This window comes from Schistocerca americana, chromosome 3, assembly GCF_021461395.2.
Source record: "Schistocerca americana isolate TAMUIC-IGC-003095 chromosome 3, iqSchAmer2.1, whole genome shotgun sequence".
Taxonomy (NCBI): domain Eukaryota; kingdom Metazoa; phylum Arthropoda; class Insecta; order Orthoptera; family Acrididae; genus Schistocerca; species Schistocerca americana.
In genome coordinates, this window is record NC_060121.1 from 326,620,206 (window position 1) to 326,634,146 (window position 13,941).

General features: G+C 42.3%; 1 protein-coding gene across 1 annotated transcript in view; it reads left to right on the forward strand.

Moving 5' to 3' along the window:
• Positions 1-13,941, forward strand: part of LOC124607284 (betaine--homocysteine S-methyltransferase 1-like) — a 67,854-nt gene that overhangs the window by 49,309 nt on the left and 4,604 nt on the right. The window contains exons 5-8 of the mRNA XM_047139565.1: positions 3,299-3,458; positions 3,535-3,705; positions 3,810-3,924; positions 9,805-9,918. Coding sequence (XP_046995521.1) covers positions 3,299-3,458; positions 3,535-3,705; positions 3,810-3,924; positions 9,805-9,918 — 560 coding nt within the window. The remainder of the gene's footprint in view (positions 1-3,298; positions 3,459-3,534; positions 3,706-3,809; positions 3,925-9,804; positions 9,919-13,941) is intronic.

Consider the following 13,941-nt stretch of genomic DNA (forward strand, 5'->3'; position numbering starts at 1 on the left):
CTCTCACCAGTTGCTCAGGCAGGATGAAGTGACCCTCACACATCTTTGCATCGGGCACTGCTCTCTTAAACATTGTTTTTTTACTATGGTGAGAGGATTCCCCATTTCGTGAAGCTTCTGGCAACCACATCTTTATCTGCCATATTTTAACAGTGTGTATTTTATACCATGATGCAAGGGCAGAAGCAAACATTGGTGGGGACCTGCCTGCTATTTCCGACGACGATGACGATATTGAGTGGAGCACAAGAACACACAACAGAAAGCAGCATTCATGCTAGCTACAGAAAGAGCTAGTGCTTGAAAGTTGAAGTACACAAATTTGCAAACAAAACTTCATTACATTTGGCCTTTGTCTTATTTTTATTCTGAGAGGGTGAAGATAGAAAACATTTTGTCCAATTCTACTAATGTATACCTAGGGTTCCTTCTGTACCCAAAGTTTTCCCCTGAAAGACTTGTTTCCTGGTTTACTAATAATAAATTAAAATTTATCGTTAGCATTCCATCTCCTCACTGGTGCACAGACTCTGATAATTTCTGGGGTGAATACTTATTTTTAAATAAAGCCTTGCTATTCTGTCTGTAACTCCTTAAATAACAATTTTTTTTAACTTTCTTGTTTACAACAATGTTTACATCTGTTCTGTTTCTCCATGATAACTCCTGTCCTCATCTTAATTCAAATTAAGACTTTGTTTTTTCACCATACTTAATACATCCCTATTATCTTTTTACATTCCATCCTGGATTTTCCATTGTTTGATCTCTTGTTAAATTCCATTTCAAATCTGAAACATGTCTTCAGACCTAGGGTTTAGCAATTTTTAACCCCAAATTGGTAGTAATAGAACTGCTTGTAAGGTTCACATTATTGCCTGTTAGTTAAACCATGAGCAGCAAGCTGTGGGCTCAGCAGTAGTTGGATGAACCTTGGAGCTAATGACAGTTCCTTTCAGTCTGCTATACAAAATATATATATGTGTGTGTGTGTGTGTGTGTGTGTGTGTGTGTGTGTGTGTGTGTGTGTGTGTGTGTGTGTTTGTGTTTGGCAAGAGGTCTATCTCCAATTTAGAGAAAATGGAAGGTGTGTTGTGCATGCACTTCCATTCACATGTGCTACATACAGCGAAAGTTATTCATAAAATCTGTCAAATTTTATATGTATTTAAAGGTGTCAGAATGTTATGAAAAGGATAGCTTCTACTCACCATATAGTAGAGATGCTGAATCACAGATAGTCGCAACAAAAAGACTGTCTGAAAATAAGCTTCAGGCAACAAGGCCTTCATCGGAAATTGCACGCACGCACACCCCCTCTCTCTCACACATGAGCACAGTCTCTGGCTGTTGAGACAATACTGCGAGCAGCAGTACATGATGGCAGATGCAGCTTGGTGGTGGGGATGAGGTGAAGGCTGGGTCAGGGACAGGGAGGGGAGGGACAGCAGGATATGTGTGGGGGACAGTAAAGTGCTGCTTGTCGGAGCACACAGGGATGGCATGGAGAGAAGGTAGGGCAGCTAGGTGTGATTGGGAGGTTAGACAAAGGCTGAAGAGAGGGAAGGGGTGTGTGTAGTGGAAAAAGAGAGGAGACTGTGGGTGTTTTGGTGGAATGGAGGGCTGTGTGGTGCTGGAATGGGAACAGGGATGGGACAATGATTAACAAAGGTTGAGGACAGGAGGGTTACGGGAACATAGGATATGTTGCAGGGAGAGTTCCTACCTGCGCAATTTGGAAAAGCCAGTGTTTGTGGGAAGGATCCATATGGCACAGGCTGTGAAGCAGTCATTTAAATGAAGGATGTCTTGTTTGGCAGCGTGCTCAGCAATGGGGTTTTCCACAGTTTGTCGGTGGCCATTCATGCGGGCAGACAGCTTGTTGGTTGTCAAGCTCATGTAGAAGGTAGCACATTGGTTAAAACTTAGCTTATAGATCAGATGACTGGTTTCACAGGCCTTTGATGGGATAGTTGATGCTTGTGGCTGAACTGGAGTAGGTTGTGGTGGGAGGATCTATGGGACAGGGTATGCTTTTAGGTCTTTTGCAGGTATGAGCCATGAGGCAAGGGTTTGGGAGCAGGGTTGTGTAGTGATGGTTGACAATATTGTGTAGAGTCAGTGGGCGGTGGAATACCACTGTGAGTGGGGCGGGAAGGATAGTGAGTAGGACATTGCTCAAAAATGAGGAATAAGGATTGTCCTACTCACATCCTTCCCATCCCTCCCACAGTAGCATTCTGATTATACTTTCTGTAATAATGGTGGCAGTCTCCCTTCATGCATAGGTCAGAGTGGTCTGGTGTCCCTTACGCCTACACACTTCTCTTCCTATGTCATGGAAGCCCCGTATTGGCTCCCTACCAGTAGCCAGCCTTGTGTGTCTTAAAATAAGACTTTCTTTTGGCCTGGGATTGACTCAAATATTTTGTTAAAATTGTCTTGATCTAAGACAAATCACACTTCTTGTCCAGTTAGATTTAAGAGACACAGAATAAAATTATTTCTCCACATTTATATTTCAAATTAATGTTTTGGAGGGGCACACTTCAACCAGTAAAGTTTATTCACATCCTCTCAATTGTAGCAGGATTTCCATGACCATATTTGGGCATGAAAACACATTGCCCTTGCCTTAGATTATAATTCATGAGCTGTGGAAACATTACAACTTAGTATGGAAGGAATGACATTTGCTGGTGGGTAATGTTGCAGGATTTGAGATGTACTGGCATTTTAATGGACACACAAAAATGTGTATAATTGAATAGCAAGTTTGGTGAATATCGGCACCCAAAACATGTAGATGCCCAATTTCCAAGATGGGTAATATTCTGTTGTAGCCATAGCACATTAATACTAGAAAGTCTGGGCTCTGGGAACAGATACAGAGAAGTCAGTCTTGCTGTAGTTTATATATCAAGCCCTCACAACCTCCAATACTATTTGTTTCAGTACTGAATAGCTGTGAAAGGAATGCATTCACTACTAAAGCATACTTAGTCTCGTGTTTCCCATACTAATTAACTTTATCAATGTATCACAGACTCGAGAGTGGAAATCATAATCATAGTCACTACATATGTAACAATGGATATGAAATTGTGACATTGTGTGTCAGTGAGATTATACATCAATGTATAAAAGTCTATTTATTTTAACTTACTGAACTTGTTATAGCCATAAGTTTCTCTACGTTACATTCAGCCCTCCTTAACATCTTGTTATTTATCTTTCTTTTTGTCCAATATCAAATTAGAATCCATAACATATACACTAACCTTGAAAATTTTAACAGTATTTTGAACATGTGGAAGAAATGGAGTGGGCTATTGAAGTTTGCAAAGCATCTGGCAAAGCAGTAGCAGCCACAATGTGCATTGGTCCACTTGGAGACTTACACAGTATTCCAGCAGGAGAATGTGCAGTGAGAATGGCAAAAGCAGGAGCTGATATTGGTAATGAAACATCACTGAATTTTTATTCTTATTCTTCCTTCTGCAGAATTCTTTTTATACCCACCATTTGTTGCAGTTGGTGTAAACTGTCATTTTGATCCATTTGTTGTGCTGGACACTGTAAAGTTGATGAAGGAAGCTCTTGACAAAGAAGGAATCAAAGTTCACCTTATGAGCCAACCACTAGCTTATCACACTCCAGATGCTGGTCGCCAAGGCTTTATTGATCTGCCAGAATTTCCATTTGGTAGGCAGTAAATAATTGCAAAGTTTTCAAATATGTTTATTTTGTGAAAATATTGTGTTTACTTTCAGCTATGTCACTAAATAATGTAATTTCTAATTTTATAGCTCTAGAACCTAGAGTTGTTACTCGCTGGGACATTCATCGCTATGCTCGAGAAGCATACAAACTTGGCATACGCTACATTGGAGGCTGCTGTGGCTTTGAACCATACCACATTAGGTAAGCTGTTTTCCTCTCTCCTTAGTGGTGAACTAACAGGTGCTTTTTTCCCATCATGGTTTCAGTGTCTATGAAGTATTCTTACATTTGGTTTGTTCACATCTCTCCAGAATTTATGAATGTCATCTGCATAAAGTACATATTTACACAGCATGTTTATTGGGCAGGTTATTTATAAATATTATAAACAGCAGTGGTCTTCGCACTGGCTTTTGGGAACACCTTGAGTAACTTTAAAGAACAGCGAATTTTCATTGCTTTAGTGTGATTTGTTTAGGTAGGAATTGTTGAAGATACTTAAGACTTCAGTTCAAGGTGCCATAGCACTACAGTTTATCCAGCAATATTTTATGGTTTAATGAGTAAAATGTCTTGATTGTATCAACTAGTGTGGCTTCAGCACATAGTTTGTTTCATAAGAGATCTGTGCAAAATAAATAACATTTTAAACAGGTTTGACTGTGGACATTTGGCAATATTTGACCAAATGAGATTGTCAAGATGATATTATTTGTCAAATGCAGACCTATTTGCTGGTGTATAAACATTAAATTATTTTGGGAAATATAGGGACCAAGAGAAACTGGCCAATAATTCTTAGTACAATATTTGTCACCCCTTTCATGGAGATAACAGCTGTTGTCTTTCTTAGACATACTAGACAGTACTGCCAACAAAGAGCCAATTTATTAATGTGCACAGACGATGTCATGTATTATTAACTCCTTTATCTCTTCAATTACAAAGTTTGATGGGACACACGTGTCTTAAGACTCAGAGCAGTTCGGTTTTACTGTTGTTTTAATATCGTCTTGTACTTCTACTTATTACTGGGTACACAGTGTCATTGTATGCAGGTTTTTGTAGAAAGGGATAACCACAAGCAGTATAAGGTTTGGACTCGGTATTAGCAGATAATGAGGAACTGGACACCTTGTAGCATTAACAAATAAGACCAAGGTCATCTGCAGTAGTACTGGCATTTGTAACTCTCACTGCCTACATCTATCTAATTCTCAATGACAATGATACTCAAAGTGCCTGAGACTGCAGTTCCCTTAACATAATTTCTGATACATATTGCCGTTTATACATAATTTAGTCAACTGTACCACTGTTAACCTTATGACACAGTATAAATAACCATGCTAGATTCTGTAAATGAGGTGTGAACTACTTATGATAGTTTTGCATGTCTCCTTACTTTTGTTTCATTATGTTTCACAACAATTGGATAGAAGCTGTCAAAATTTGTGTGCGCTGACAAATTTCCCAAAGGAATTAAAGGTTTTGCCAGCATATATATTATTCCAGTTCAGCCTCTCTATTTTATCTTGAAAGCTGTTAAGTCTTTATCATTTAGTATCCTAATGAAGGCCTTACTGAATTTAAAAATCTTCTTCTGGATCTTAAATTGTTTTACCCATACTTCTTTGCATTCGGACAATAAATGGTAAGTAATCATAGTTTAAAGACAATAAAATTGATGTGTGTGAATAAAATTCACACATGTAAGATGCCTTTTAGGATTGGAATAAATGATCCAGAAGAGCTTATAGATGATATCAAAGTTTAAATCAACAAAAATTAACATATAGTATTTGGCATTATTCTGCACATAGAAATAAATTTTCTAAGAACCCCATAAATTGTTCAGTATTGCTACCAGGAGATTACAGAGATACATAAACAGGCAGAATACAGTGCTGCAGTCAGCAATGCCTATATGAGACAAGTAGTATCTGGTGCAGTTGGTAGATTGGATACAACTGCTGCAATGGCATGTTATAAAGATTTGAGTGAGTTTGACCACAGTGTTACAGGCAGCACACGAGTGATGGGACACAGCATCTCAGAGGTAGTGATGAAATAGAGATTCCCTGTACAACCATTTCACAAGTGTGCCATCTGCTAAAACATCAAATCTCCAACATCACTGTGGCTGGAAAAAGATCCTCGAAGAATAAGACCAATGATGACTGATGACAGTGTGACAGAAGTGTAATCCTTGTGCAAACTGCTGCAGATTTCAATGCTGGTCCCTCAAAAAGTGTCAGCGTACGAACCACTCAATGAAACATGATCAATATGATCAATATGGGTTTTTGAGCTGAAGGCCCATTTGTGTACCCTTGATGACTGCATGACACAAACCTTTACACCTCGCCTGAGCCCATCAACACCAACATTGGTCTATAGATGACTGGAAACATATTGCCTGGTCAGACGGGTCTCATTTCAAATTTTACAGAGTCGATGGATGTGTAAGGGTATGGAGACAACCTCGTGAATCTGTTCAAGTTGGTGGAGGCTCTGTAATGCTGTTGACGTGTGCAGTTGGAGTTATACAGGAACAAACTTCCCAATTACTAGTGTTGAACATACCCTGAAATCCATGGAATATATCACAGCTGGCTTTTCAGGTACACAATGTGTCTGTTTCAGTGGTTATCTTGCCTAGTAAGTTCAGCTTCCTGGGAGAACAGTTTAATGTTGACAGGGATCCCAGACAAAAATACAGGAAACATAGAGAGAGGTTGGCTTATTGTGCAGAACTAGATAGTCAATGTATGCACATTATGCACAGGGTAACCATGCAGCTGCAGTTAATGCGCAACACACTAGGCAAGTCGGGGAAACACTCCAGAATGTGCCGTGCATAGTGTACTGTGCCTGTGCACAGGATGGCTTCCACCTCATGAAGTAATGCTTTTCTTCTAGCTTTACTGTTTCTTGAGAACCCTGTCTTGAATTCTATTGACTTTAAACACACATTTCACAAGAGCCACTCATATCCTGATAGAAAGAAGAATCATCTTGCATTGTAAAAAATTTTCATAAACATGAGTAGTGCATGTCAGTGCATTTTACTGTAAATTGTACCACCATAAATGGAGGATGCTAAGTTCACCGGACTTGGATACGATGTGGCGTCATTATGACGTATACACGCTACATCGAAAACGATAGAAACCGTATATCGACTATTCGACTTTTGTGAACTTTCGAGAGATTGTGACAGGGTAGCGCCGTGCTCTGCGCCATTCGTTTAAATATGTTTTGCGTTCCTTGCGTTTAAATTGTGTATTGTACTGTGTTTGTGTCCTGTGCGTTGTTTTTCGTTTGCTTGTCTCTAATTGTGTGTTCAGCATTCGAGAGACTAATGAGAGAAAAGCTTACCACCATGTAATGCTTTTGACACTGCATTCAATCATTTCATACGTCAATCAGTACTAGACACTAACATTTGGTTAAGATTACATTGAGAAATCCACTTCCCCTCGTATTTGATCCCCGGTCGACGATTTTTCTTAAACAATGCCTCATATTTTTCTTTTTAAGTTCGAAATTCAATCATTCTACACATCAGTCATTACTGGACACTAAGGTACCTGTCTCTGCGGTCCGAGTGTAAAATTACATGGAATTATCTTGGGATGGACATATAAATTACTTAGCTAACAAACTTGCACGAGTTCTCTTTCAGCTATATAAATTAAGAAAAAAAAAGTCAGCAAGAGTATGCTGCTACAATCTAATATGTACTGACAAGACCAGTTGTATGAAACCAGACCAAAATGTTGATAATAAACAAATATTATTTTCGGCGTAAGCATTCAATACAACAATCACACAATCTAATCTGGTCGGGACATAAGAAGACTTCACTTTTTTACGTGGTGTTTTCAAGGCCACGGTCAGGAATATTTCTATTAATATCCAGCTCTTTTATTTTGGCGAAATACATATACGCTGCCACACTGAGCTGTTTTCAGAATCGCACGTGTCAAAACAAACCACTAGCTGACAACAGTTCAGAATCTCGAACGTTCGTAAGAGTCGATAGGTGCGTTAATCGACTAAAGCGTGTATACGTCATAATGACGTCACGTCATATCCAGGTTGGGTGAACTTAGCATCCTCCACCATAAATGACCAACCTCTTCTGGTGACACTAACTCACCCAAGCCCTTATAGGGTCTAAATAACTTTGAAGAAAGAATTTGACACAAAGGCCAGAAGACACATTAAATGAATGACTTTTCACCTGACAACCTTAAAATGTAAGAATCCTACTTCAAACTCAAAACAGGCAAACAGAAAAATGAATGTCACCTGGAATGGCAGCAACCTGGAACACACAAAGCAACATATCTGGATGTCATGCTCGACACATCACTGACATTCAAATATCACTGTGAGAAGACTCACCAAAAGATTGTCACTATAAACAGCTTGTGAAAAAAAGTGAATAGTAAAGGAGCAGGGAAACCAACTATATTAAGAACATCTGCCCAAGCACCTTACTTTCCTAGGAGGAATATGCATGCCACATATGGTCCAGATTTGCACATGTCAAAAAGTCTGTATGTGCCTAAATGACATACGCAGGCTAACAGAATGCATGAAACCCACCCCACTTTGGAAACTATATAGTGTGTTCAGATTCTAAGATCATAAATCCCGAAGTACTTTACACAAGCATACACAAAAGCATACACAAAAATTTAAACAGATTCTTAACGAGTGGCACCCTGTACACGGTGCTTTATGCAGAACTGGGAGACTTAAATCCCACAAGATTCCTTAGTGATCAGCTACATCAGCCCCTGAAGGACCACTATGCCTCCCAAGAGATGTAAAGTGACAATACATCTAGCTGGAAGATGTGGAGAACACTGAATTGCATCAGAATGCATGTAACATCAGTCAAAACAAATCTAACTAAACGGGCTCTTAAAGATGACGTGGACAACAAATGCAAATGTAATGAAGCCCAGGGAATGGGATATCTTTCGCAATGGCCCAACTACACCAGAGGTACTGTTGATGACCTTCGGCTCGACAGGAAAACATTGATATGGCCTAATACTGGGCTGAAAAACGTGAGAAATTTCCTGGACACAAGAACATAAGCACACTTGCTTCTAGTAAATGCAGAGAATTTCACAATGTGAAATATTTAGGTAAGCAGCCAAAGTTTCCCCTTTAATGGGAAGAATACAGTCCAGACAAACATTCTAATCCAAACTCAAACTACTGGTCTCCCTCCATAAGCTGTAACAATTTGTAATCGGAATCTAGAATCAACTTTTAGTATGATACACTTGCTCTGCAGACTCCATGTAAGCAAGCTTGCTAATATTTGCAGTGAAGTTAACCATCAGAGTATTGCAACAATGGTATCATTTTCTAGTAAAAGAGCTATAAAACACTGTACTAAAATTGCTAGCTTACCCTTTATTGATGTTATTTTTAACTGTGACACTCCTTTCATAGCAATATTTCATTAATTAGACAGCAATGAGCAATAGACCACAGGTGTTACCACTAAAATTGCAAACAAGATGTCACTATGTGCAGATGGTTTGAAGTCAGTAAAGATGTACATCATGATTTCATGTGGTCCAGCTGGATTGCTCACACACAGTACCTTGACAACTGACTCATTAGTTTCCATAAACTGCTGTGTGCAATTGTCTCATGCATTTTCACAACCTGGACTCCAACCAATCGTGTTACATTTGTTTTGTCCTTATTTACATCTGACACCTGTAGACAAATACTGCACAGGACCTTTGCAGTTTCCTACATAAAATAGTAATATAATACACATTCTTCAGAGATTGGTAGCTCAAATTTGAGATACATTTTAAATTATACTGAATGAATCACCTCTTTACTCTCTCCTTGCCTACAGTGAAATAGTCCTTTTTATTTGTATGATGTACATCTGGCTTTAACACAGCAGAAATTTAACACTGTGCTCAAGCCACGACTAGGGAAAATAATCTGTTGACTTTTTAGTGTTAATTTATATGGATATATGCACAAAAAGTTACATTCAGATGGTGTTAAATATACATTTTTCATTTACAGGGCAATTTCAGAAGAACTTATTGAGGAGCGTGGTAAACAGTCAAAGGCCACTGAAAAACATGATTTATGGGGAGGTGGTTTGATGATGCACACAAAGCCATGGGTTAGAGCCAGGTAAGATGATTCTACAATTTTGAATTCAGGGGTTTTCATTTGGCAGTGGCTTCAAATTGTTTTTATATTTTTGACACACAAATTATGTTCAACAGAATATTTGATATGAAACTGAAACTTAACCGCCGGCCGCAGTGGTCTCGCGGTTCTAGGCGTGCAGTCCGGAACCATGCGACTGCTACGGTCGCCGGTTCGAATCCTGCCTCGGGCATGGATGTGTGTGATGTCCTTAGGTTAGTTAGGTTTAAGTAGTTCTAAGTTTTAGGGGACTAATGACCACAGCAATTGAGTCCCATAGTGCTCAGAGCCATTTTTCTTTTTTTTTTTTTAACTTAACCAGACAACACTTTCTATACAGTTATAAAAACTGTGAAAGCCTACTGCATCCAGAAAGTTGACACAGATATCAAGAATTCTCCAAGACTGTCAGAGGTGTAAGATATGTGAATTACTGTATTTCATGAAACTAGTGACCGTCTAATATTAGTAATTTTGCTGGTTTACATAAACTAACCCAAAAGCATTGTAGACCGAGTTAATTTGAGTGTTAAGCCTTAAGTGACAATGCATACTTTTACTACTTTACAGTTTCTATTCACCAACACTTGTCACATCTGAAAATTTTAAGAACAGAAAATTTTTTTGTGCACCTGGATATCAGTGTACTGCATGTCTTCATGTCACACATGCTGCTGTAATATTTTTACAGTTTCCCTTCCACAGTTCACAACAAATGGAAATAGTTTACAGGTTCCCAACTCCCCCCAGGGGGTCCACAACTCTTTTGTGGACACGTGCGTAGCGAGCACGGGACCCCGAGCTAATGTGGCCCTCCTTCCTTTCCGGGCTGCATACCTCCCCTTCCCTTTCTGCATCCCTCCCCGTCCCCCATCTTCGCCCACCCCCCTCACCTCTGGCTCTTTCCTTCCCTTTCTCCCCCTCTGGGAGTATGGTTTATGCCTACGTCCGGAGACGGACGCTTGAAACTGTTCCACATTCCTTGCTTTCTACACTTGCAAGTCCTTGTCCTTCCTCTGTCCTTCTCTTTTCCTTCCCTCTTCTCCTTGCCCTTTTCTCCGCTGCGGCGTTTGAGACCCCCTCTTCTTCCCTTTCCCTTTCCCTTTCTCTTTTTTTTTCCCTGTGCGTGTCTGAAGGCCGACCCACGCACTTCCATGCGTAGCCGGTGACGGGGTAACGCGTAATTCCCCGCCCCGGGTAGACAGGTAGGACATGTACGTACCCCCTGGTAACGGCCAGGCCCAGGGAGGGGTGATTACCCGAGCTGATACCTTCCGAAAGTGCCGATCGGTCCCTCCGTCCATTTGTCGGGAGGTGTGACCAGAGGTGTGAACAATCACCTAAGGCGGGTGTGCCCTCGGTGAGGGCCCTCACAAGGGAGGAGCGCGCCATCGGAGACGCCGGTAATCATGGGGGATTCTTCCGCAATGGTTTCCTCACCTTCCACTATGTCTGCTCACAAACGTAAGTTCACTGAGTCTCAGCCACAGACGGTTCTTCCATCGTTGCCACAGTTCCTTGTTGTTTCTCGGTCTGATGAAGGTCACGACTTTTCTACGGTCAACCCTTTCATTATTCAGAAAGGTGTCGACGCAATTGCGGGTCCTGTAAAGTCTTGTTCCAGATTACGGAATGGTACCCTGTTGTTAGAAACACACAGTGCCCTCCAGGCTCAAAAATTGCTGCGTACTTCTCTGCTCCACACCTTCCCTGTCCGGGTGGAACCGCACTGCACCTTAAATTCCTTGCGTGGAGTCGTTTATACACGCTCCCTCGATGGATTGTCTGACGAAGAAATTCAGCACTACCTGTCTGACCAGGGCGTCACCGCTGTTCATCGGGTTACAAAAATGGTTGACTCGAACATCATTCCAACCCGCACTGTCTTCTTGACATTTGACAAAGTTCAACTCCCATCAAAAATCAAAGCAGGCTATGAGATAATTTCCGTTCGCCCTTATGTCACAAAGCCTACGCGTTGCTATCGATGTCAGCGGTTCAATCACACCAGCCAGTCCTGTTCCAATCCGGCCAAATGTGTTACGTGTGGCAAGGATACCCATGAGGGTGCTTGTCCACCTCCATCCCCTCACTGCATCAACTGTATGGGTGACCACGCTGCTTCCTCTCGAGATTGCCCCGTTTTTAAGGACGAAAAGCTCATCCAGGAAACAAGAGTGAAGGAAAAGGTGTCGACCTTTGCTGCTCGAAAGTTACTCGCCAGTCGACAGCCCACCGTGCCTCAGAAAGGAAAATACAGCACTGTCGTTGCTTCTCCTCCGCCAACAAAGGAGGCGGCCACGCAGACTTGCGACTTCACCTTTAGTACCACGGTCGTCAGATCGGCCAGCGCAAAGATCGCCCGTTCAACCTCACCACTTTCGCCTGCCCACTCTATGGCTCACCCTTCGTCGGGTTCTGCTAAATCTCGGGCCCAAAAGTCAGACGCCAAGTCTTCGAAATAAGAGCATTCTCGTGAAGAGTTTTTACGTACCGCAACTTCACAACCATCAGTTCCTCCTTCATCTAAACATCATACTTCCAAGAAGGCTACGAAGAAACACAGTTCCTCTCCTTCTCCGCCAAGGCGTGTCCCATCTACAGCACCACCTGGTGGAAATCGCCCTCGGCCATCTTCCGTGTCGCCGAGGCGCACTGCTGGTGGCCGGTCAACTGGCCGATCGTTGGTGGCAGGAGCTGCTCCTGACCAACCTATGGATCAGGATCTTCTGCCTTCGACTGAATGCCATTCCATGCTGTCGGTCGCAAGCTCTGAGCAGTCGTTGAGTTGACAGCACCTTTGGTCACGTTCCTCCATTTTCTGTTCACCCTATGTCCATTATCCACTGGAATATCCGCGGCATTAGAGCCAATCGGGATGAATTGTCAATCCTTTTACGATCCTACTCGCCCGTCATCTTCTGTCTTCAGGAAACAAAGCTGCGTCCCCATGACCGCTTTGTTCTCCCTCATTTTCAGTCCGTCCGATATGACCTCCCCTCTGTTGAAGGCACTCCAGCCCATGGAGGACTCATGATTCTGCTCCATGATACTCTCCATGATACTCTCCATTATCACCCAATCCCCTTAAACAGTTCCTTCCAAGCTGTCGCCGTCCGTCTTTCCCTTTCTGGATACACGTTCTCTCTTTGTACGGTATACATTCCATCGTCCACACCAATGGCACGAGCTGATCTCCTTCATCTTCTTGGTCAGCTTCCACCCCCCTATTTGCTGGTTGGGGACTTCAATGCCCACCACCCGCTTTGGGGATCTCCACATCCTTATCCACGTGGCTCACTATTGCTAGACGTCTTCCACCAAGTGGATCTAGTCTGCCTCAACACTGGGGTCCCCACATTTTTGTCTGCCTCCACGACAAATTTATCTCATTTGGACCTTGCGGTCGGTACTGTTCCGCTAGCTCGGCGCTTCGAATGGTTCGCCCTTGATGATACACACTCGAGTGACCACTTTCCATGTGTCCTTAGACTGCAGCCTCCACTGCCATATATGCGCCCGCGACGCTGGAAGTTTGCCCAAGCCGATTGGACACTTTTTTCGTCTCTAGCGACATTCGATGACCGTCGCTTTCCCAGCGTCGACGATGAGGTCACACATGTTACCGACGTTATTCTCACAGCTGCGGAATGTTCAATACCACGCACCTCCGAATTGCCCCGGCGCCCCCCAGTTCCTTGGTGGAACGAGGCATGCCATGACGCAATACGTGAGCGGCGACGTGCTCTTCGCATTTTCCGTCACCATCCAACTTTGGCCAACTGTATCCGATATAAGCAGCTCCGTGCGCGATGCCGTCGCGTCATCCGCGATAGCAAGAAGGCAAGCTGGAAATTCTTTATTAGCTCATTTAACAACTTCACTCCCTCCTCGGAAGTTTGGAGTCGGCTTCGACGGTTCTCGGGCGCGCCTAGTTTCTCCCCGGTCTCTGGGCTCACTGTCGCGCATGATACCTTAGTGGACCCCGTCGCCATTTCTAACTCA